Source organism: Kockiozyma suomiensis, assembly GCF_038497685.1.
Source record: "Kockiozyma suomiensis strain NRRL Y-17356 unplaced genomic scaffold V2V93scaffold_7, whole genome shotgun sequence".
Classification (NCBI taxonomy): Eukaryota; Fungi; Ascomycota; class Lipomycetes; order Lipomycetales; family Lipomycetaceae; genus Kockiozyma; species Kockiozyma suomiensis.
In genome coordinates, this window is record NW_027117670.1 from 162,064 (window position 1) to 181,777 (window position 19,714).

At 46.0% G+C, this 19,714-nt stretch overlaps 8 protein-coding genes across 8 annotated transcripts; 4 read left to right on the forward strand and 4 right to left on the reverse strand.

Annotated features, from left to right (window-relative positions):
* Positions 1 to 464: 464 nt before the first annotated feature.
* V2V93DRAFT_324182 (microsomal signal peptidase 12kDa subunit) lies at positions 465 to 849 on the forward strand (the record flags this gene model as incomplete). The annotated part of the gene is made up of 3 exons (XM_066907463.1): positions 465 to 506; positions 567 to 626; positions 691 to 849. The coding sequence occupies 3 exons, from the start codon at positions 465 to 467 to the stop codon at positions 847 to 849; spliced, it is 261 nt and encodes an 86-aa protein (XP_066765609.1).
* V2V93DRAFT_335265 (uncharacterized protein) lies at positions 488 to 2,880 on the forward strand. The gene is made up of 3 exons (XM_066907720.1): positions 488 to 626; positions 691 to 940; positions 1,021 to 2,880. The coding sequence occupies exons 2-3, from the start codon at positions 917 to 919 to the stop codon at positions 2,716 to 2,718; spliced, it is 1,722 nt and encodes a 573-aa protein (XP_066765610.1). The 5' UTR covers positions 488 to 626; positions 691 to 916; the 3' UTR covers positions 2,719 to 2,880.
* V2V93DRAFT_369553 (kinase-like domain-containing protein) lies at positions 2,737 to 5,536 on the reverse strand. Its single transcript, XM_066910046.1, has 5 exons — positions 5,264 to 5,536; positions 5,107 to 5,211; positions 4,620 to 5,056; positions 4,514 to 4,573; positions 2,737 to 4,464 (listed from the first exon to the last, which is right to left on the reverse strand). Exons 1-5 carry the CDS (start codon positions 5,459 to 5,461, stop codon positions 3,063 to 3,065), a joined length of 2,202 nt encoding a protein of 733 aa, XP_066765611.1. The 5' UTR covers positions 5,462 to 5,536; the 3' UTR covers positions 2,737 to 3,062.
* A 194-nt stretch (positions 5,537 to 5,730) lies between these two features.
* On the forward strand, positions 5,731 to 10,341 carry V2V93DRAFT_369556 (uncharacterized protein). The gene is made up of 6 exons (XM_066910047.1): positions 5,731 to 5,948; positions 6,035 to 6,096; positions 6,153 to 6,660; positions 6,727 to 7,117; positions 7,173 to 9,644; positions 9,698 to 10,341. Exons 1-6 carry the CDS (start codon positions 5,854 to 5,856, stop codon positions 10,094 to 10,096), a joined length of 3,927 nt encoding a protein of 1,308 aa, XP_066765612.1. The 5' UTR covers positions 5,731 to 5,853; the 3' UTR covers positions 10,097 to 10,341.
* A 103-nt stretch (positions 10,342 to 10,444) lies between these two features.
* Positions 10,445 to 11,616, forward strand: V2V93DRAFT_369557 (P-loop containing nucleoside triphosphate hydrolase protein). Its single transcript, XM_066910048.1, has 2 exons — positions 10,445 to 10,850; positions 10,913 to 11,616. The coding sequence occupies exons 1-2, from the start codon at positions 10,490 to 10,492 to the stop codon at positions 11,536 to 11,538; spliced, it is 987 nt and encodes a 328-aa protein (XP_066765613.1). The 5' UTR covers positions 10,445 to 10,489; the 3' UTR covers positions 11,539 to 11,616.
* V2V93DRAFT_369559 (acyl-CoA oxidase-domain-containing protein) lies at positions 11,453 to 13,994 on the reverse strand (the record flags this gene model as incomplete). Its single annotated transcript, XM_066910049.1, has 2 exons — positions 13,155 to 13,994; positions 11,453 to 13,087 (listed from the first exon to the last, which is right to left on the reverse strand). Coding segments are annotated over exons 1-2 (2,147 nt in total), but the record flags the coding sequence as incomplete, so codon positions are not given.
* A 29-nt stretch (positions 13,995 to 14,023) lies between these two features.
* On the reverse strand, positions 14,024 to 16,176 carry V2V93DRAFT_369560 (Vps5 C terminal like-domain-containing protein). Its single transcript, XM_066910050.1, has 2 exons — positions 16,036 to 16,176; positions 14,024 to 15,979 (listed from the first exon to the last, which is right to left on the reverse strand). The coding sequence occupies exons 1-2, from the start codon at positions 16,115 to 16,117 to the stop codon at positions 14,169 to 14,171; spliced, it is 1,893 nt and encodes a 630-aa protein (XP_066765615.1). The 5' UTR covers positions 16,118 to 16,176; the 3' UTR covers positions 14,024 to 14,168.
* A 158-nt stretch (positions 16,177 to 16,334) lies between these two features.
* V2V93DRAFT_369561 (telomere length regulation protein-domain-containing protein) lies at positions 16,335 to 19,373 on the reverse strand. The gene is made up of 4 exons (XM_066910051.1): positions 18,571 to 19,373; positions 18,214 to 18,519; positions 18,074 to 18,160; positions 16,335 to 18,024 (listed from the first exon to the last, which is right to left on the reverse strand). Exons 1-4 carry the CDS (start codon positions 19,226 to 19,228, stop codon positions 16,397 to 16,399), a joined length of 2,679 nt encoding a protein of 892 aa, XP_066765616.1. The 5' UTR covers positions 19,229 to 19,373; the 3' UTR covers positions 16,335 to 16,396.
* Between the last annotated feature and the right edge of the window lie 341 nt (positions 19,374 to 19,714).

Below are 19,714 nucleotides of genomic sequence, written 5' to 3' on the forward strand. Positions count from 1 at the left end.
TAATCATCATATAATTATTTCTACTGCCTGATTCGGTTTTGCTTAAACTTTAGAATTTTGTAGATTTATCCAATTTTACCGGTTCAGGGGTTTATAGCGAATTTACAAGAGTTAGCTGGTTGCTAAAACACAGCTACTTTTAAACGGTGGCTAGAAAATACTCGTGATTTTAATTTTAATTACAAACAGATATTATTGTATTTTGTTTTAATCTTCGTCTCGTGCTGGTTGTACATTCCCTGTTACGCGAGCTGAACAAATTCAAGGAACAGGCCCGGCTCGACAGCTGAAGACTTTTACCGGAGTGATATTTTGGAGTTAATTACACATTGCTTTCAGTCAACAGTTCTGGGTGACTTAATCCCCATAATGAGCGCCTGCGCATAGTGCTGCTTAGGCACTAACAGGGCCAGCTCTCTCCACATCGTTCCGGCTTAAACAGCACCGTTCTTCCGCGCAACTCAATGTCTTCTCATCTCCAAACAATCATTCTCGAAGGCTCTATAGTAAGCTTTCTTATCTTCTTTGTAGTTCAATCAATATTCTTGGATACTGATTCTTCGCAGGATCTTGTTGGTCAGCAGCTTGCAGATTCAATTACTTCCTACTACGTGTCGTTCGCTGGTGTAAGTATCTGTTCACATTGTAAATACTCTAGTCGACCGGACGATACACTAACTCGAAGATCAGATAATTGGATTTTTATCTGGCTTTATAAGTCAAGATATAAAATTAACTGTCTACATCTGTTCTGTTCTCTTCACGATCGGACTCTTTGTTGTGGTTTTCCCGTGGCCGTTTTATAAGCGCCATCCTTTGAGGTTTTTAAAGCACGAAAAGACAAACTAAAATTTTAATCTTTATTCGTACATTTATTTTTTCATCATTGCATATTTTCCTTATTGTTGTTTTCGCGATGGCTGCCGACGATTTGTTCCTGGTACGCGTCCGACTTTTTTTTTTTTTTTTTTTTTTTTTTTGGCTTACCTGACTGCGTCTGCTAACTATTCTTTTCTCAAGGGATTTGATCTTTCAACCCAGCAAATTAAAGTTATTGCTATCAACAGTAAACTTGAGCCAATCATTGAGGCAAATGTGGAGTTTGACGTTGATACCCCCGAATACGGAACTAAAAAGGGTGTTTTTACCAATGTCGATCTGAATGAGGTTTACGCACCTGTTGTTATGTGGATCAAGGCTCTTGATATTCTTCTTGGAAAATTGCAAAAAGCCGGTCTTCCGTTTGATAAAGTAAAGAGTATATCGGGAGCAGGACAGCAGCATGGTTCAGTGTACTGGTCAAAAGAATCACCAGGCCTACTTGAGAATCTCGATCCCAGCCAACCGCTCGAGTCGCAATTGGGTGCAAAAGCCTTTTCACATGAAATGAGTCCGAATTGGCAGGACCACAGCACGGCTGAGGAGTGCAAATTGCTTGAAGACGAAGTTGGAGGACCGAATAAGCTGGCTGAGATCACTGGTTCAAAAAGTCACCATCGTTTTACTGGGCCGCAGATCATGCGTGTTAGACACAGACATCCCGATGAGTATGAAAAGACTGATAGAATTTCTCTTGTGTCTAGCTTTCTTGCATCTCTCTTTCTCGGATCTATTGCTCCTTTTGATGTCAGCGACGTTTGTGGAATGAACATGTGGGACATACCAAACGAGAAATGGAATGATAGCATTATCCAGGTCGTCGCTGGTGGTGACGAGAATGACAAAAAAGAGTTACTTCGCAAGCTAGGTGAGGTTGAGCCCGATGGTGGAAAAAACCTTGGTCCTATCAGCAACTATTTCGTTTCGCGATATGGCTTCTCCAAGAGTTGTATTATTACTCCCATTACAGGCGATAATCCGGCTACTATTCTTGCTCTGCCGCTTAGACCTCTTGACGTGATTGTTTCGCTTGGTACATCGACTACGTTACTCGTTTCTACACCCGTATATAAGACTTCTCCCTCTTACCATATGTTTTCCCACCCTACCAGCAAGGGCCTGTACATGGGAATGCTTTGCTACTGTAACGGTGCCCTTGCGCGTGAAAAGATTCGGGACGAAATCAACAAGATTAATCCTCCATCGGCGGAAGATTCGTGGAGTTCCTTTAACGATGCCGTTGAGGCTTACCCTCCTCTTGGCTCTGACTCTGATGACAAGTTAGGCATTTACTTCCCGCTTCCCGAGATCGTTCCGGATTGTCAGGCTGGTACATGGCGCTATGTAGACGACCATAGAAATGGCATATCTCCCGTCTCTGATAACGAGGACTGGGACATCCCCATCGGCGATGCGCGGGCTATTCTCGAGAGTCAGAATCTCAGTATGCGACTGCGGGCAGGTCCTTTGCTCTCTGATCTAGGGCAGCCCAGACGTGTGTACGTTGTCGGTGGCGGATCTAAGAATCCCGCGATTTGCAAAGTAACTGGTGAGGTCCTTGGCCCTTCTGAAGGTGTTTTCAGATTAGAACTCAGTAACGCGTGTGCATTGGGATCTGCTTATAAAGCCCTCTGGAGCGTTGAGCGCTCTGTAATTGGAAGAGACGAAGACAGCGGTAAAGACATTTATGAGAGTTTTGAGGATTTTTTGGGACAGCGATGGGATGAGAGCACGATGATTAATAAGGTTGATGTTGGATATAGAAAAGGCGTGTGGGAGCGCTATGGCGCAGCTTTGAAATCGTTTGAGCAGTTAGAAGACATCGCGGTAAACTTTTAGATAGAGTGACCGGTATTATGTTAATCGTTGAATTAGTAGTTAGACTTTAATAATGTGTGATACAATGAGTCTAGAGTCTGCCTCTTTTCTCTATCACAGTGACATACAATAGCAATAAAAAGAAAATTAAAATAAAAGCATCGGAATGATTCGATCTCGTCATCAATGAACTAATGGAAAATATCATAACTTACGCCTTCCGTAATGCATGCACAATTGATACAAAAACACAATAACCTAAAGAGTTCTGAATAAGCGACGAATTTTAATTATATAATTCAATTTTCTGCCTGCTCAGTTACAAGCACGCGCTTTTGATCATCCCCGAAAGAAATTTCAAGTTTCTAAGCTGCTCGCGTCGCCTTGGTCGTGCGATCGTGCCATCCTTGAAGTGTTGCCGCGATGAACTCCATCCGCTCTAAAATCTGCTCTCCAGAGCCGGCACCCAACTGCGCTTTCTGCTCCTGATGACCTTTTGTGCGTCTTGCGCGGTGAATCAGTTGCGCGACTGACATCGCAACTGCATTACGAGACGGATCCATAAAGCGAACTGTGCGGCCGCCATCGGTTAATACCATCTTATAATGGTCCGTGAAGTTGAACTGAATTTCACCTGAGCTCAGTCGGAACATGGTAGCATGTTTTGTTCGCAAATAGTCAGTCAAAAAGGAGACCTGGCCGTCAGGAGAAAATTTTTGAACCCCTTGTTCGGCAACATAGAGATTCGTAAGCATGTACTCCCTAAAATGCTTCATGAGATACAGCTTTTTCTTGAGAGTAGACGATATCCCGTCCGAAATAGTGTACTGATGTCTTTCGCGCGGTGCCTTTGGATTATGCGATTCGACGATATACTCAAAGTAGGTGACGTCAGGAGTCAAAACAATGGTTGTTCCGTCGTTGAAGTAAACTCCAGAGCATCCGTCTGATAGTTGGTATCCCATGCCATACTTATTTGAATAGTCAACCCACTGGCTAATATAAACTTGGTTGCCACTTGTCTCCATGTACATGTCATGTGATTGCTTGGAGGCAAGAGTACGCTTGACATTTTCCAGTGTCTCCCTGAGCTGATTGATTGGCTCCGTAGTCTCAAAAGTAGGATTCTTGCGCTGTGGTGAAATCACGTATGCAGAAGTAGGCGGCGCAACAGCGACTTTCTTGGATACCGGTACTTCTCCCTCGCCCATACGTCGCGCACGTCCAAGTACTGGAAACTGCGTCGGAAGACCCGTGTTCGCTTTGTTTATGGGTAGATCGGAAAGAGGTTTAGCTGACCTTGTCGAGCGCATGCTTGTCTTGCTCAGTTGTTCCTGTGCGGTGCTCACCACCACGCCGCGCAAGTTGGTAGCTGAAACCTTAGGCGACAGACACTCGGGGAGAATCTGGCCAAGGTTATTTTTCTCGACTATGGCGGGTGCCGTTGTTTGAATGACATCCTTAACTGTGACTGGGCCTCCTACATCCCTGTCAATTGATCCAGGTCCAATACCTGCTGCTACTGCCAATCTGCGGAAATTTCGGCGAGAAATTGAGGGTGTCAAATTCTTCCAATGTGGGATTCCTTCTAGACAAGTGACTGGCAGATGTGAAGGTGTTTCTCCATGAAAGAATGGATGCTCGACAATCATATCTAAAGAAGGTCGATCGGCCGGGTCTTTGCTTAGCAGTGCTTGAATCAGATCTATAGCTTCAGCTGAAAGTACTACTCCCTCAGGGAAATGGTAGTCGTGTGCTTTGATTTTCCTGGACCAGGATTAGCATACTGAAATATTTTCTCAAGAGATTTACTTACTTATAAATCATATTCACTTCTTTTGACTGGAAGGGTGGTTTGCCGCAAAGCATAGCATATCTGTGCCGTTAGCATTGTTCCACAAATATTTTCACATACTACTCACAATATAATGCCCACTGACCAGATATCGACCTCCAGACTGTGGCCGTCCTGCTTCCCAAACAATACTTCAGGAGCAATGTAATTGGGTGTTCCGCAAATTGTCTTTTTGCGTTCACTATCAGACAGCAGTAACGCAGCTAGACCAAAATCTCCAATTTTTACATGCATATTTTCATCTAGAAAGATATTGCCTAGCTTTAGGTCGCGATGGATAACTCGTCGACTGTGCATATATTTGACAGCCCCGAGAATCTGGATCATAAAATATCTAGCCTCAGGCTCTGTGAATCGCTTGCGACGACGATGCATATCCATCAAAGTTTTATTAGAGCACATTTCAAGAAGGATGTAAACATTCTGATTGTCTTCGAAACATTCAATAAATTTCACAATGTTCGGGTGATCCATGCTCTGGTGCACTTTAATCTCTCCAAGAAGCTGTCACCAATCAGTTTGAGTATACGATTGGAGAAGAAATAACTACGTACCTTATTCCGTGTTTTCGTAGATGTCAATGACGCCTTTGCGACAGTCTTTGCTGCGTAGACATCTCCGTTCTCGTCTTCGACTTCGAAGCAGCGAGCAAAGCCACCCTATTCACGGGAGTTAGCATGAAGAAAATTTTGGTATTACAGTAGCACTTACTTCTCCTAAAAGCATACCACGATGAAACTCTGCTCCATTGTTTTTGCTACGGATCAAACTTGGAGGAGTTTTGCAAAGCGAAGAAGCTCTCTCCTTTTGCTTGCCAGCCTGGTTGTCTTTCTCTACCGGTGCCGTCTCTGGAGGGGGAGGAGGATGTGGCCGGACATCCTGCATCCTATGATTCTCCAAATCTTCCATAAAAGCTATTTTCTGAAAGACAAATTTGTCAAATAACAATCTTATCCGAGATTATAGGCTGTGTGGGTGTCGAGCCTTGGTCCAGCAGTATTGGCCGGGTTTTGGTTCGTGCGGCGCAGTGTTTACGGTCGAAACCTTAAGCGTTGCCATGGCGATTCTCGCACGGTAAGAGCGACCGTGCGGCTTACGGCATAAAAGTCACATGCTGTGGCTCTGGACTGAATCCCTCGTCTAGCTTTGAGTGCACTTTCGCCGGTCTCTGATCGTCTCCTCTCTCTTACTCTCTGCACTGCCTTCTCTCCTGCGCTTTTTCGCAACGACAGCGTCGCGACTTCGTCTGAACTTTTGAGAGATTCTTTGGTTCACCGCTTTGCGCGCTGAGATATATAGTCATGTCTTCTCAAGAGGCGTGGCATCCGCCTGTGCAGGATGGTGCTCAGGGTCCACCTCAGTCCCTTCCTCCGCCCGCTCACCGTCCGTCGTTCGGGTACGTTCATCCTTTGCACTATTTTTTTTGGCCATTGCAGATTATTGGCTTGACGTTGCTGACTTGGGCTTTTTGTGCAATTGCAGTGCGCAGCAGTCTTCCCTCCCAGTGCTTCCTCCACCCTCCGCTCTAGGTGCGGGCGGTAATAGTGAGTTTGACCCGGGTGATCTTTTTGAAATAGCTTCTAACTGACGGCTCCATCAGGAAATCAAGGGTATTACACTTCTCTACCTTCGATCTCCGGTCTAGGAAATTCAACCGCTCAGCACGGAAACTACAATCTTCCCTCTATGTCGGGCACTCCGTCACCGCAGCTGACCCATCCCAACCAGTCCCCCTCGATGCCGCAGAACCAGTTGCCGTCTTTAGGTTCTTCGGTTGGTCAAAACCAAAAGAATCCCTCGGGCTCACCGCCTTTGGCTTCCACGGGTCTCGCTCCGCCTCCGCCTCCAATGGGTTTGGGACAGCCGCAGGGGCAGCAGTCACAGCAGGCCCAGCAGCAGGCTCAACAGCTTGCCCTCGGCAGTGGACCCGGTCTTGGTCTTGGCCCTTCAAGTGTATCTGCCGCATCGCAAATTGCTGCAGCATCTTATCGTCCTCTCAACGTTAAGGATGCTCTGTCGTACCTTGACCAGGTTAAGGTTCAGTTCCAAAACCAGCCTGATGTGTACAATCGCTTTCTGGATATCATGAAGGACTTTAAGAGTCAAAGGTAAGTTGTTATAACTCGTAAAATTTTTTGTACTTGATTACACGCTAACTTTGGTTCGCTACAAAGTATTGACACGCCCGGCGTTATCGACCGAGTTTCGACTCTCTTCAGCGGCCACCCTAATCTGATTCAGGGGTTCAACACCTTCCTTCCTCCGGGATATAGAATTGAATGCTCTCTCGATCCCAGCGACCCGAATCCGATCCGAGTGACAACACCGATGGGTACTACGACTCGGCCTGATGGCCAGGTGCCGGTCTACGACCAACGAGGAGGATGGCCGCCTGAACCCTACCCCTACCAAAGTGAGCCGCATGTGCAATCTGGAAACTCCATGTCGCAGCTGCAGGCTGTCGCAAATGGCTCGCGCCAGACGGCGGCTCAGCAGGCAGAGCAGAAGCGCGTAGGCGGACCGGTTGAGTTCAATCATGCAATCAGCTATGTCAACAAAATCAAGGTGAGTACTCATTGTGCTGGTGGGAAATGTAGATTAGCTTGCTAACCCTATCTAGAACCGCTTTGCTTCGCAGCCCGACATCTACAAGAATTTTCTCGAAATCCTGCAGACATACCAGCGCGAGCAGAAACCGATTGCCGATGTGTATGCTCAAGTGACGATGCTGTTCAAAGATGCACCGGACTTGTTGGACGACTTCAAGCAGTTCTTACCCGAAGCCGCGCACCCTCGCAGCGGCAACTCTCCGGAGCCCATTTCGGCCTATCCAGTATCGACGAGGCTGCCCCCTGTTGGCCACTTCGCGCCGCCAACTGTTCCAAAAGAGAAGAAGAAACGCAACTCGTCTGCTATTGAGCAAGGAAGTGTGATGCCAGGCCAGAGTGCTCAGATAGACTTGCCAGCGGTATCGGCTTTGCGCGGCACCGGCAGTAAGAAAACGAAGCTTAACCCTAAACCCGACGGCACTCTGAATGCAATGAGCCCAACCCTGACGCCGATGATACCCGAGCCGCTCCCGCCTCCAGTGAAGGCTGGCCCGACAACAGAAGAGCTCGCTTTCTTTGATCGTGTTAAGAAGTATATGGGAAATAAGCAGACATACAACGAGTTTTTAAAGCTGCTAAATTTATTTTCGCAAGATATAATTGACAAGAATCTTTTGGTAGAAAAGGTGGAAGGGTTTATTGGAGGCAATAAAGATCTGTATGATTGGTTCAAGCGATACATCGGCTACGACGGTGGTCCTCTCTCAATCGAGAATATTGCATTCAAAAAGCATCAATTGGAGTTGTCTCTATGCAAGTCATACGGTCCAAGTTACAGGCTACTTCCCAAGTCGGAGACACATCAGCCGTGCTCTGGTCGTGACGAAATGTGCTGGGAGGTCCTGAACGACGAATGGGTCAGCCATCCTACTTGGGCATCCGAGGATTCAGGATTTGTTGCGCATCGCAAAAACCAATTTGAGGAAGTCTTGCATCGAATTGAGCAAGAACGACACGAATACGACTATAACGTTGAGGGAAATCTGCGGACGATTCAAGTTCTAGAGCCAATTGCAAATCGAATCTCGAACATGTCTGCTGAAGAGAAGGCGGCTTTTAAACTTGCTCCCGGTTTGGGACACTCTTCGAAGTCTATCTACCAACGAATTACCAAGAAAGTGTATGATCGCGAGCGCGGACAAGAAGTTATTGATGCCCTACACGAGAACCCAGCCGTTGCCGTTCCGATAGTGCTCAAGCGTCTGAAGCAGAAAGATGAAGAATGGAAACGTGCTCAGCGGGAATGGAACAAGGTTTGGCGCGAGACTGAGGCTCGTGTATTCTACAAATCGCTCGATCACCAGGGATTGGCATTCAAGCAAGCTGACAAGAAGACTCTGACAACAAAGTTTCTGGTTAGTGAGATTGATACGGTGAAGAAAGAGCAGCTTAACAAGAGATTAAATCCGTTGACTCCGAGTCCCAAATCGCAATTGAACTATACGTTTGAGTCACTTGATATAATCCATGATGTTTTGCGTTTGTTAAATGTCCACCTCGAGCACTCGACTACATTCTCTAGCGGCGATCGCGAAAGAATGGATGGATTTATCAAGTCATTTATTCCTTTGTTTTTCGGTTTCATATACCAAGAAGGATCGAAGGATGCGAGTGATATGAACGACGCGAACGACAGTCAAGGCAATTCAGAGGCTGAAGATTCTGGTGAAAATGGCTCTGCTTCACCGACGATGAACGGCAAGCGTGGCAAGTCGACTCGCGATAGCGACCTTCTTCGCGATGTACTCAAAAAGTCAAAGAATAACCGTAAGCGTGAGAAGGAAAGCGAAAGTCGGGAAGCTACTCCTGATGTCTCGGACGATACTCCGAAGCCAGAATCTGTGCCGCCTGAGGATGCTATCCAACTGCCGGAGGCTGTTGAGAAAGCTGGTGAAATTTGGATCTCGCATGTTTCTAAAAAAGGTGAGTCTGCGATTGGCGATACACCTACGCCAGACGGACGGAGAGTGAAGTATAATTTGTTTGCCAACACGACCATTTATTGCTTTTTTCGTCTTTTGCAAGTTCTCTACAACCGACTTGAAGAGGTTAAGAAGCTTGAGGCTGAAGTCTCGCACGACATCTCAACTCGGAAGCCGGTGCAGTTTGCAAAGGAGCTTGGAATTATCTCAACAAAGATTGAAGACATGGGTCTTGCGTTCCAGCCTGAGAACTGCTATGGTCAGCTTTTGGAGATGTGCGAAAAGGTTATTGAAGGAGATCTCGAGCATCAGTGGTTTGAAGAGTCTCTTCGTCAAGCATACAGGAACCGTGCGTACAAGGTGTACACTATCGATAAAGTTGTGCAAGCGATTGCCAAGCATGCACACACAATCATTTCAGATACTAAGTGCTCGGAAATCGTACTGCTTTATGATCGTGATCGTCATATGCAGAAGACCTCGAATCGGGACCAGATCATATATCGTCTGCAAATAGAGACTATTTTAGGATCCGATGAGAATATCTTCCGATTAGAATACGTGAGTGCTAACAGATTTTGGTTTGGTTAGGGATTTATCTAACACTAATATAGAACGAAAAAACAAAAGCGATGGCCATTCAAATTATCACACATGACGATTTGACATTGAATGACGCGATGACAGCTGAAGAGAAGTGGAAGTACTATCTTACGTCTTATATCATGTCTGCGCCCACCGAAGGCGTTCCAACTGATCGTGTTCGGATGCCTTTTCTACGCCGTAATCTTCCTAGCGAAGATGCAGAGGAGGAGCCGGATGAAGAAGATGGGGCCGAAGGAGAGACTGCCGTAACGAACGCGAGTCAGACATACTCAAAGGGTGCGCTTCGTGTTCGGCTGTGTCAGAAGACATACCGTTTGTTTTTCGAAGATTTTACGGAAGACTTTTTCGTGAGACACAATGTGAAGCCATATAAGAAGCTGCCAGGGAAGATTGATCACATTGTATGATTGTGTTAGTTGTAATTTGTTAGGGCATCTTTGAATTTGTGAATTTGTGTTGTGAAGATTAAACAGTGTAGGCGCAGAGGAGCAAAATAAGTGAATGTGTATCTAGCAAATCCGTCTTGTGCAATATTTGAGTGTTGTTTGAATTTTATTTGCTTCCTTTTTCTAAAAAAATTTTCTCCTTATGATTTATGTTACTGTGATTGTATTTCTAGATTGTTATAATTGAGTTATGAAGTCCGATAGAATGTATATGTAAGCGACTGTAGAAAGACAACGCTACGCAACTATTGGTATCTAAAACCCTAAACCCACGACCTTCTCATCTACTAAAACGTTGCGTAAATTTTGTAGATGTTCACATACTAATAATGCAAGGGCGCAAATAAAGCTACAATGACAGTTTCCGAGCCGTTAGGAAAGGCAATTTTCACACCGCGAGCGATATTTCCAAACTACCGTCTACCGCGTTCCTATTTCCTTGGCCACCATGCAAAGACAATTCGACTAATGCGAGAAATGATCAGCTCTATCGATTTGATCTTTGAAGTACGTGACGCCCGAGCGCCGTTAAGCACCCGAAACGCAGTGTTTGAGAGTCTCATAATGCAGAAACCTAGAGTTGTCGTGTACTCTAAGAGCGATATAAGTGCTATTGATACCAAGATATTTGAGAAGTGGCATCCGGACGGCGATTACTGTGTGGTTGATACAGGAAAGCCGTCTTCTGTTAAGGCTTTGTTGAGAATTGCTAAAGGTTAGCGTTTTTCGAAAACTGTGACTGGTCTATAGAGATATTAAGGCTGATGAAACTCATAGAGCATTGTAAAACGCGAGACTCATATTTCGGACTGAGAACAATGGTAATGGGCATGCCAAACGTTGGTAAATCTTCGCTACTAAACACCTTGCGCCATGCCGGCGTTCACAGGGGAAAGGCCGCTAGGACAGGTGCTCTGGCAGGAATAACGCGTAGTATACCGACGTTTGTCAAAATTCTAGAGAATCCTGACGTGATGGTTTACGATACCCCCGGAGTCTCGTTGCCGAGCACTATTGATTCTCAGACAATGCTGATTCTTTCGGCTTTGGGGTGTACCAATCCGAAACTTGTTGATCATACTATTCAAGCAGATTTTATTTTATTTCAATTAAACAAGATTAATCCGGATGCTTACTCTATGTTTTGTCCACCAACAAACGACATCGATGAATTTCTTAGTGCATATTGCAGCAGAATGGGATTAAGAGTTAAAGGTGGATATCCTGATTTCACAGGTGGTGCCGCGCAGTGGGTTGATCGGTGGCGAAGAGGAATTGAAGGTAAGATTGCTTATGACGATTTTACAAATCCAAATGCATTAGTGGAATGGGAGGAGGCGTATTTATCTAGAAAAAGATTTATGAGAGGGAAGCCGGTAGCCGACAAGTTTAGAGTTACATGAGTATCAATCACTTCCAGTCATATCACAACAGAATTCTAGAATTACACAAAAATAAACCAACTAATCACTCATCATCATCATCCTCTAATTCTGTAACGTCCACTTCTGGATCGTCGTGTCGTAGCACAAAAGGCTTAATAATGTCATTGTAGTAAGGAGCTTGCGGTTTTGATGGGTTCTGTCTCTTGACCAGCTCAAAATAATTTTCATACACATTACCGTCCTTATGACCAATAGCCGAGTTGATGAAAAAATCAGAGAAATTGAAAGAGTCAGTGAGCGGGATGGCTTGCTGACGAACTTTCCCAAGATAAAGATCAGTCAACTCTTTGATGTCATCGATCTGTTCGGAAGAGAAATATCCAGCCTGCAAAAATAGACCAGAGTCATTCTCAATAGACCATAATGCATATAAAGCCGCTAGATCCTTGAGGACTCCGGAAATGGCAGGTTGAGCGGCCGCTATACGGGAGTAAAACATCCTGATCATGAACGCGCGCGTATGGATGCGAGCTGCAAGGAATCGTTGCTGCGAAGTAGCCTCGAATGCCTCGTCAGCAGTTTTCCCTTTCTTTGTGAGATTCTCAAATGCAACACCAGCCTTGCCTACAACTGCTGAAGCAACTGCATTCCAGGCCTCAACTAAAACTTCTTGTGAATCAATCTTACGTGAACCGGCTTTAGCTTTCGCAAGCTCTGCTGAGCGAGCGAGATACGCAGTCGATTCTGGCGCAGAGTGTCCCTTTTTAACTTGCAGGTATCTCTGAATGAGTTGACGTCCGGCCGACAAGGCAAGAATCGAGTTGTCACCTTCCCACGTGCATTGCACAACCCAGTCTGCATAAGCAGGCCCAAATCCGTTATATGCAGAATATCCGTGACCACCACATGCCTGTCTAGTCTGGTCGATAGTTTCAGCACAGGCCCAAGTTGAGAACGCCTTGAGACCAGCAGAAGTAGCAAACACCTCCTTAAGCTCCTCAATAAGCGCACCCATAGAGGCCTTGTCCGATGGATCAATCGAGTCAATATTCTTCAAAAGAGAGCGATGCATTGTCAGTATCTCATCGGCAGAAAATTGAATGGCAAATGTCTGTGCAAGGAGAGGCAATAAACGTCGCTGGTGCAGTGCGTAGTCAAGTAACTTTGATTCGACCTCTCCTTTTTTAGCTGTAAACTGGCGGCGGACAGCAGCGTATCGAATCGCAATTGTGACAAAACGCTTGCTCATCTGCGCTGAATCGGCGGTCATGGACACGCGGCCTCCGATCAGAGCTCCATACGTAAGCTGCTCGAGAGGGGGCTGTGTGACTTTCCCGTGGCGATCGACCTGACAATGCTTCATGAGCATGAACTGGCGAGGAATGCGGACATTAGTAAATTGGACCCAGCCGTTGTCGATACCATCACGCCCCATTTTGCGGCCGATGTCTCCTATGGAAATGCCAGGCTTAAGATCATATGTTGTAGGATCGCGAAGTGGGACGACAAACGACTTGACACCATAATCTTTGCCATGCACGACAAGTCGGGCAAAACAGACAGTATGCTAACAAAAAAGTTAGATTCCAACGAATCTGAAGAAGTAAAATGCAAAAAGTAAGTGGAAAACATACAGTAGCGGTATGAGCGGCGCCGCCAATCCACCATTTCGTAGCAGCGACGTGAGGCGTATTTATAATGAATTCGTCTGATCCTTCATCAAAAGTAGCAGTAGTCTCGAGACCGGCGACATTAGAGCCATGGCCGAGCTCGGTCATGCAGAAGCATCCAATAACACCCTTAAGTTCTGCGGCTCCTTGCGATATCCAATAAGAGAACTGCTTTGGCGTAGCGGATCCGCGGATAGCACCAAAGAAGAGGCCATAGTGCACACCGGTGCGAGTCAAAAGCCCCATGTCGACAACTCCAATGAGCGACAATCGCTGGTAAGTAACTTCTTCAGGTTCGGCCACGACATAATGTACAAGTCGCGTGATTTTCTTCATCGTGCGTTCGCGCAGCTGATCCTTCGTCAAGTCGTAGACGTCAACATTCTGAAAAAGGGGATCTCGCTCAATCTCAGACATCAACCGCTCTCTAAGAGCTGTAGCTTCCTCACCACCGTCGAGGAAGTTTGTGAGCTGGCGAACTGGGAAGGAGGCTGCAGAGCGCTCGGCGGCCATAGCCTCGATGGGGTTGCCGAGACCGAGAATTGAAGTGTCTGCGGCGGTCTTGTTTACCGCGAACTGGCTGCTGAGAGCTGACACTCGCGCCAGTGCACCCTTATTACTACCTGTCATATTCAGCTTTGGCGTATAGAAAGTACGGTTTATTTCCCGGCAAATTATGAAGAAGGAGAAGAGTGGGAATCTGGGGAAGTTTTAACTACGCATGTGATGCCGCGCCGCCTGACCTCCGCCGGAACCAGCCACTGTGGCTATGCGCTCCGTTTGCCGAGGCTCCTCGGAGCTCCACACTTCGAGTCCCAGGGACAAACGCTCTCCACCTCTCGGCTCGGCTGAGAAATACATAAAGATCCATCTGGTGTAAGTTTAAACACCCGCAACCGTTAACATCATCATCTCTATTTCATCTCTCTTTTCATTCGTACATCATATATTTCATTTGTCTTCTATACATTTCTCGTCTCACGCCATCTGCTGCTGCGTCTGCGCATGATGCTGCTGCCGGTCCTCCGCCTCCCGCTGCTCCGTCTCGCCGAACCCTTGACGCTCAAAGAAAGTTTCCCAGAGCTCGATAGCCTCCTTCTGGCTCTCGACTGCACTCTCAAGATACGTCTCTACGCTCGCGCGGAAATCTTCTACTTTCTCTCGCTGGAACCGGTCGAACTCAACCTTGATTGTCTTGCACACATCGTCATAGCCCACTCGTAGATTGTAAACCTTTCGCTCGTACTCGCCCGCCTCCTCTTGCATTGCCCCCATCCGCTCCGGTGCTGTCTTGCCGCTACGCACCGCTCGAGCAAGATACTGCTGCTTTTTCACCAGATCCTGCTCTGCGCTCTGCCAAGTCAGATAGCTTTTCTGTCGCTGCGCAAACACGTTCTTAATACTCTCAATTAACCGCACGTACTCATCGATCGTGTCCCCAAGCGTGAGCATGTCCTGCAGTCCCTGTCGTTCGTGCAGGTCGCGAATTCTCTGCTCAACCTCAGCCAGCCCAGTGATCGCAGTCGATAATGGTCGCGAGAGCTCAACCTCACCTAGGAATGCGAGCGCCGCACCAAACTCGGCAGTTGTATCTGCTAGCTCCTTGCGTTGAATAATTACCGTATCGAGCGCGCGTGCCAGCGACCTCAGCTGAATGTCAAGAGCATCAATATACTGCTTCTTATCGACAAACCACTCATCTGTCTCGATAAATTTGCCATTAAATGACAACGCACCAAATATACCACCAGTCTTAGCTGGCTCCGATTGGCCCATCTTCTCTCGTATTTTGATGTCGGTGTTGAGAGTATCACTTTCCAAAAATAATCTCAAATCAGGATCATGCTGCAGTTGCGGGTGCGACGCAATCTTGTTCAACATCTTCTCTAGTGCTGATCTTCGGCCTTCAACAAAGCTCTCGTCAAACCTCCCCATCTGCTGTTTCTCTGGGGGTGCGCTCACGATCATTCCTGGATGGTTATTTTCCAGCTGATGATAGACCCACCGGAAGTCTCGATACCGGCGCGTGACTGTAAAGTCAGAGTACCTGAATGCCTTTGAAGTGGTTTGCGTACGTACATTGTACACTGTATGCGCATTTGTAAGCTCCCCGACTTTGATTGGATCGCCAACCGAGATCAAGAATGTAGGATTTGCGGCTTGCTCGACTGGCTGATGCCGCATCGAGCTACTTCCAGCAGGTGCATTAGACGCATACGCATCAGTAGTAGCAACAGGAGCATACATGAGCGACGGATCAGCTGCGACAGCGGCAGCCGCAGCCGCAGATTCCTTTGCGCTTTGTAAGCCACGTTCATTTTGAAACTCTTCTGGAATCAAGATATCATCGCCCGGGACAGTCTCTTCAGCTTCCACCGTTGGACTTAAATCATCAATCGGACCGAGTGGATTCACAGCGGGATCAAGATTTTCAAATGTAACCTTGCTACTAAACAGTCCACCATCGTCAACGGGAGGCACGGCGCCAGGTGGAAGCGAGCTCTTACGCGAGCGCGCCATACGCAAAGCGCGGGCACGAGAGGCAGCGGCAGGTACAGCTGCATAAGTTCCTGAAGCAGCTGCAGTCTTCGATAGAGGTTCTTTTGGAGCCGCACCGGTCAGCTCTTGAGCTAACTTCGAAAGTGGATTCTCAAGCGGTTGTTTGGGTTGCTCTTCCTCCTTATCTTTGCTCTCATCAGCCGTCGCTGTGGATTCAGTTGAATCTGTATCTTCGGGTTTCGCAGGAGAAACTTTTGAGACTGGTCCTTCGTTCGCTTCAGGCGCGTCTGCTATAACTTCTGTCAATTATCTCTTTCTAAAATCATAAACTTCGCATCGGACTCACAATCGATAGGTGGGTCGGCCGAAGGCGAAGCCACGCGCGGAGGAATATCATCCCACTGGCTTGCACCAAAATCTTCCTCCATTTTGTGCTGAATGAAGATATTGATAAAATTAAAAATTGCACGAGTTGTAAAGTGGAAACCTTAGGGATCTGAGGATCTCAAACTCAGATCACGGCAAGTGAATGAACCCGCGCACGCACGAGGTGTAATTACCTTACCCTGGCTTACGCTAATCCCTGAACTAGGCAGCAAGTAGTTGGCACGCGTGCTCTAGTCTTGTGTCTCCAAGCAGTAAGAATTTATTATTGAGCTAGAAAAAAATGTATTACTCTATACAGCATTATTATATACAAAACAATTTTACCCTCCCATAGAGATGTACTCTCCAACTAGCCTCCGCTGCCATTTGTTTACCATCTCTGATATCTTGACCAGCAGTCCAGCAGCCAGATTTCGAACGTCCTCTGCTCCAATTCCCTCCCATGAAGCTTCAAGATATTCTTTGATCTCTAAAAATTGCTTTGAAAAATACTGAATCAAGGAAGCTTCTTCGTTAACGTCCATTATAACCAGTATCGAGGTAAATATAGCTTCTAGAACAGATGGTTCACCAGTATCGCGACGAATAGTCGATATGATAATCATTAGTTCTGACGACATATCGAATATATCTGTGGCAGCAGGATAACTACTATTCAGAATAATGGCCATAGTCTTTACATAATGCGCGAGCAACATCTCACCAAACGCATTCCGCGACAGTGTAGAAGTGAAGCTCTTCCATCTCGAAGCTAGCGGGAAAAAAAAAGACTGACCAGCTATTTTAGCTAGGCTATTCTTTTGAACTGCAAGATTTTTACCACCACGTTGATCTCTCTCGGTTTGTAATCTTCTAGAAACAAATATTTCCCCGCTTTTCGATGTGTCGGCATTCTCAATAGCGTTCGTAACTGACTCTCTAAGAGAACTAGATTTGATTGCACGCACTGAGTTCTCAATATACGATAAACCAAATCTGCCCAGGTCTTGAGGATAATCCTTCTCTAATGCAAACCGGGCGTGAATATCCGGCGGCAGTAATCTGCTTGGGAACATATCCTCGCGAGACACCTCAAAATTATACGTGCTCTTCCCGCTCAAATGTAATGCTGCCAGCGCAATACTTGAAAGCATGATAAGCCGTTCTTGTAAAGAGTAATCCCCAAATGTAACATATTCCGCATGTAGAGGACTGACGGTTTCAGGGGCGGTGACACAAAGGGCTATCATAGCATTCATTTTCTGCTGATCGAAATCATTCAGACCGAAGTTATTCCTTAAACCGCATAAGACTTGTGCTAGTTCTTTACTAGTCGTCGCCAATTCTTGTCCATAGTCTGCCTTACGAAGAATGATCTTCGTCGCATGCATTAACGCAACTTTATGCTTTTGCGCACTGGTGGATTCATTCGAGTCATTAAAGTAAGCAATGAGATCAATCATGTACACCGGTGGGCGCACCTTTTCACGGCGCACAGTTGGATCATCATCAGAATCCTCCGATCCATCGTCAATTATAGCAAATGGTCTAAATTCACCCTCTTCTTCAGTTTCAGATTCTAGCCCAGATTGGTGCGGATTCTCTTCTTCCGAATCTCCAGATTCTCGTTCTGGAATAAGTTGAGAATTTTCAGTTGCAATTTCCTGTGAATCATTTAGGTCATCCCAGCAGCTCTCATCTGTCGCTACAACGTCATGAATATCAAGTAGTGGTTTCCAATTGTTGTATTCCTCGTCAAAGCCATCAACTTCATCCAATTTAAGCCGCGGACTAGAGTCGTCTCTTGCAGTAAGCGCCGTAGCAAATGCCATGCCCATAAACCGAAGTTTGGGCCGCATAGCCTGCAGTCTGTTGGAAACTCCTTCAAGAAAAGCAGGAGATTGTGTTGTCTGTTTGATGTACGAAACTGTCAGGTGTGGGATAATTAACAGCAATATTTCCGTTTGAGCTACAGTTTTGTTAGTTTCTATCGAAGGAAATACAGGGAGCATTCGTACCTTCTTGACGGCTCAATTGAAGGTTCTTGATCACAATTCTATCTCCCCATTGCCGCAGGGTATTTTCAAATACCTCTTCATGCAATCCTACTAATAGTCAGAATTTGTGGAGAACGCCAAGGCAGAAGAATACTACATACCATGAAAAACTAACCAGCAAACAACCGCTCTTCGCAGAAACAGCTGTCCGGCACCAGCTTGTACCAATTTCAATAAATGATCTTCTTGACTTGGTGGCACAAGCTGTACTAATATCATGCCCAATGCCTCTATGCGCCTTGTAATAGCATCTGCTTCTTGCGAATTCAGTCTATCAAGGTATGTAGATTGAAGATAGTGCAAAAGAATTTTGGTAAAGGTCATGCGATCAACCGAAGGCAAAGCTGACGAAAGATCAGTTGCAGCATAAAAATTGTCTTTTTCTATTAACTTTCTCATAAAATGATCTATATACAGTAAGTAAATCATCACAAATATAATTGATAATGAGGGCATACCTGGATACCCCAAATCCATGGAACGGCTCATAAACTTTGCCAATCTTGCCAGCTCAGTAACGTTACCATTATATGCCTTCACGACCTCGCCGGCCAAAAACGCAGTAAATTTCTTTCCATCAGCCATCCATGCCCATTTCCAGTTTGCAAACTCCCCGCTTTGGTTAAGTGCATTATATGCATCTCCAACGTATCCCAAGATCTTGCTTCCAGCAAACAGCGAGGAACCTTCCTGCCAATATAAAACCTCTTTATCACTCTCGCGGAGCTGTGAAGCTAGCACAGAAATTACCCCTGGTCTCACAATGTCGTTCAGTAGTTCGAGTAACACTAGAAGCTTGCCTCGCTCGGTCTCGTCTCGCGGCCGTGAACGTACTTGCGCAGACCGAGTGCCAATAACGGACACAATCGCGCCTAAACCATTCACTGATGAAAATATAGAACGACAATGCATAATTCCACCATCTCTTTTATCAGCCTTCAAAGCATGATAATATTCTGGAATAGTGGCATTAAGCAGCTGCAAAAGTATCTGCATCGAAAAGGAGGACGGTTGCCTTATTGACGGGGAACTGTTGAGGTCGCTGAGCAGCGGAGGAAGCTCAGCAACGGCTGAGACGCGCTTCAGGCGTACTAAAAGGGTGTCCTCGGCATTCATGATAGTTGAATTTAACTAGAAAGTCTGTGGATCAAAGGTTCCTGAAGCACTTCATCTTGGTCTCAATCTAAATAGTGAAGAGGGATCTAGAGAACTGCAGTTCTGGTTGTTCTTCTTAGTGCTTGAGGTTAGGGTACAATTTTGTCCAAAGTCATGAAGTGGAGCTAACAAAGAAGAAAAGAAATGCTTCAGGTCATATTGTCTAGTCCAATAAACATTCATTTAATGAGACAAGAAGTATTTGGACATGTGGCTGAAATATGCGATATGTGTAGCAGCCATTATAATGTGAAACTCGGTAAAATCTCGCGTCAACGGTCTATGCTGCGTTTCGCGATATGCTGAGAAAGTATTCATCATGAAAAATTATGGTATTGCTTATTTCTTTTTTTCCTTACCTCAATTTCAGCGTTTACTATCAATGACAGAATATAATTGCAAATAGGAAGAAGACTGCGTCTTATGGTAGTGAACAGCTGTTATATT

Coding starts and splice junctions, on each gene's coding strand:
- V2V93DRAFT_369553 (XM_066910046.1), bottom strand. CDS start 5,461: ATGGAAGATTTGGAGAATCATAGGATGCAGGATGTCCGGCCACATCCT. Junction 5,057..5,106: donor CTACGAAAACACGGAATAAG/GTACGTAGTTAT, acceptor GATTGGTGACAG/CTTCTTGGAGAGATTAAAGT. Junction 4,574..4,619: donor TGGTCAGTGGGCATTATATT/GTGAGTAGTATG, acceptor CTAACGGCACAG/ATATGCTATGCTTTGCGGCA.
- V2V93DRAFT_369561 (XM_066910051.1), bottom strand. CDS start 19,228: ATGAATGCCGAGGACACCCTTTTAGTACGCCTGAAGCGCGTCTCAGCC. Junction 18,520..18,570: donor CATGGATTTGGGGTATCCAG/GTATGCCCTCAT, acceptor TACTGTATATAG/ATCATTTTATGAGAAAGTTA. Junction 18,161..18,213: donor TTGCTGGTTAGTTTTTCATG/GTATGTAGTATT, acceptor GACTATTAGTAG/GATTGCATGAAGAGGTATTT.
- V2V93DRAFT_369560 (XM_066910050.1), bottom strand. CDS start 16,117: ATGGAGGAAGATTTTGGTGCAAGCCAGTGGGATGATATTCCTCCGCGC. Junction 15,980..16,035: donor GGCCGACCCACCTATCGATT/GTGAGTCCGATG, acceptor CAGAAGTTATAG/CAGACGCGCCTGAAGCGAAC.
- V2V93DRAFT_369557 (XM_066910048.1), top strand. CDS start 10,490: ATGACAGTTTCCGAGCCGTTAGGAAAGGCAATTTTCACACCGCGAGCG. Junction 10,851..10,912: donor TTTGTTGAGAATTGCTAAAG/GTTAGCGTTTTT, acceptor TGAAACTCATAG/AGCATTGTAAAACGCGAGAC.
- V2V93DRAFT_369556 (XM_066910047.1), top strand. CDS start 5,854: ATGTCTTCTCAAGAGGCGTGGCATCCGCCTGTGCAGGATGGTGCTCAG. Junction 5,949..6,034: donor GCTCACCGTCCGTCGTTCGG/GTACGTTCATCC, acceptor GTGCAATTGCAG/TGCGCAGCAGTCTTCCCTCC. Junction 9,645..9,697: donor ATATCTTCCGATTAGAATAC/GTGAGTGCTAAC, acceptor ACACTAATATAG/AACGAAAAAACAAAAGCGAT.
- V2V93DRAFT_335265 (XM_066907720.1), top strand. CDS start 917: ATGGCTGCCGACGATTTGTTCCTG. Junction 941..1,020: donor CTGCCGACGATTTGTTCCTG/GTACGCGTCCGA, acceptor TCTTTTCTCAAG/GGATTTGATCTTTCAACCCA.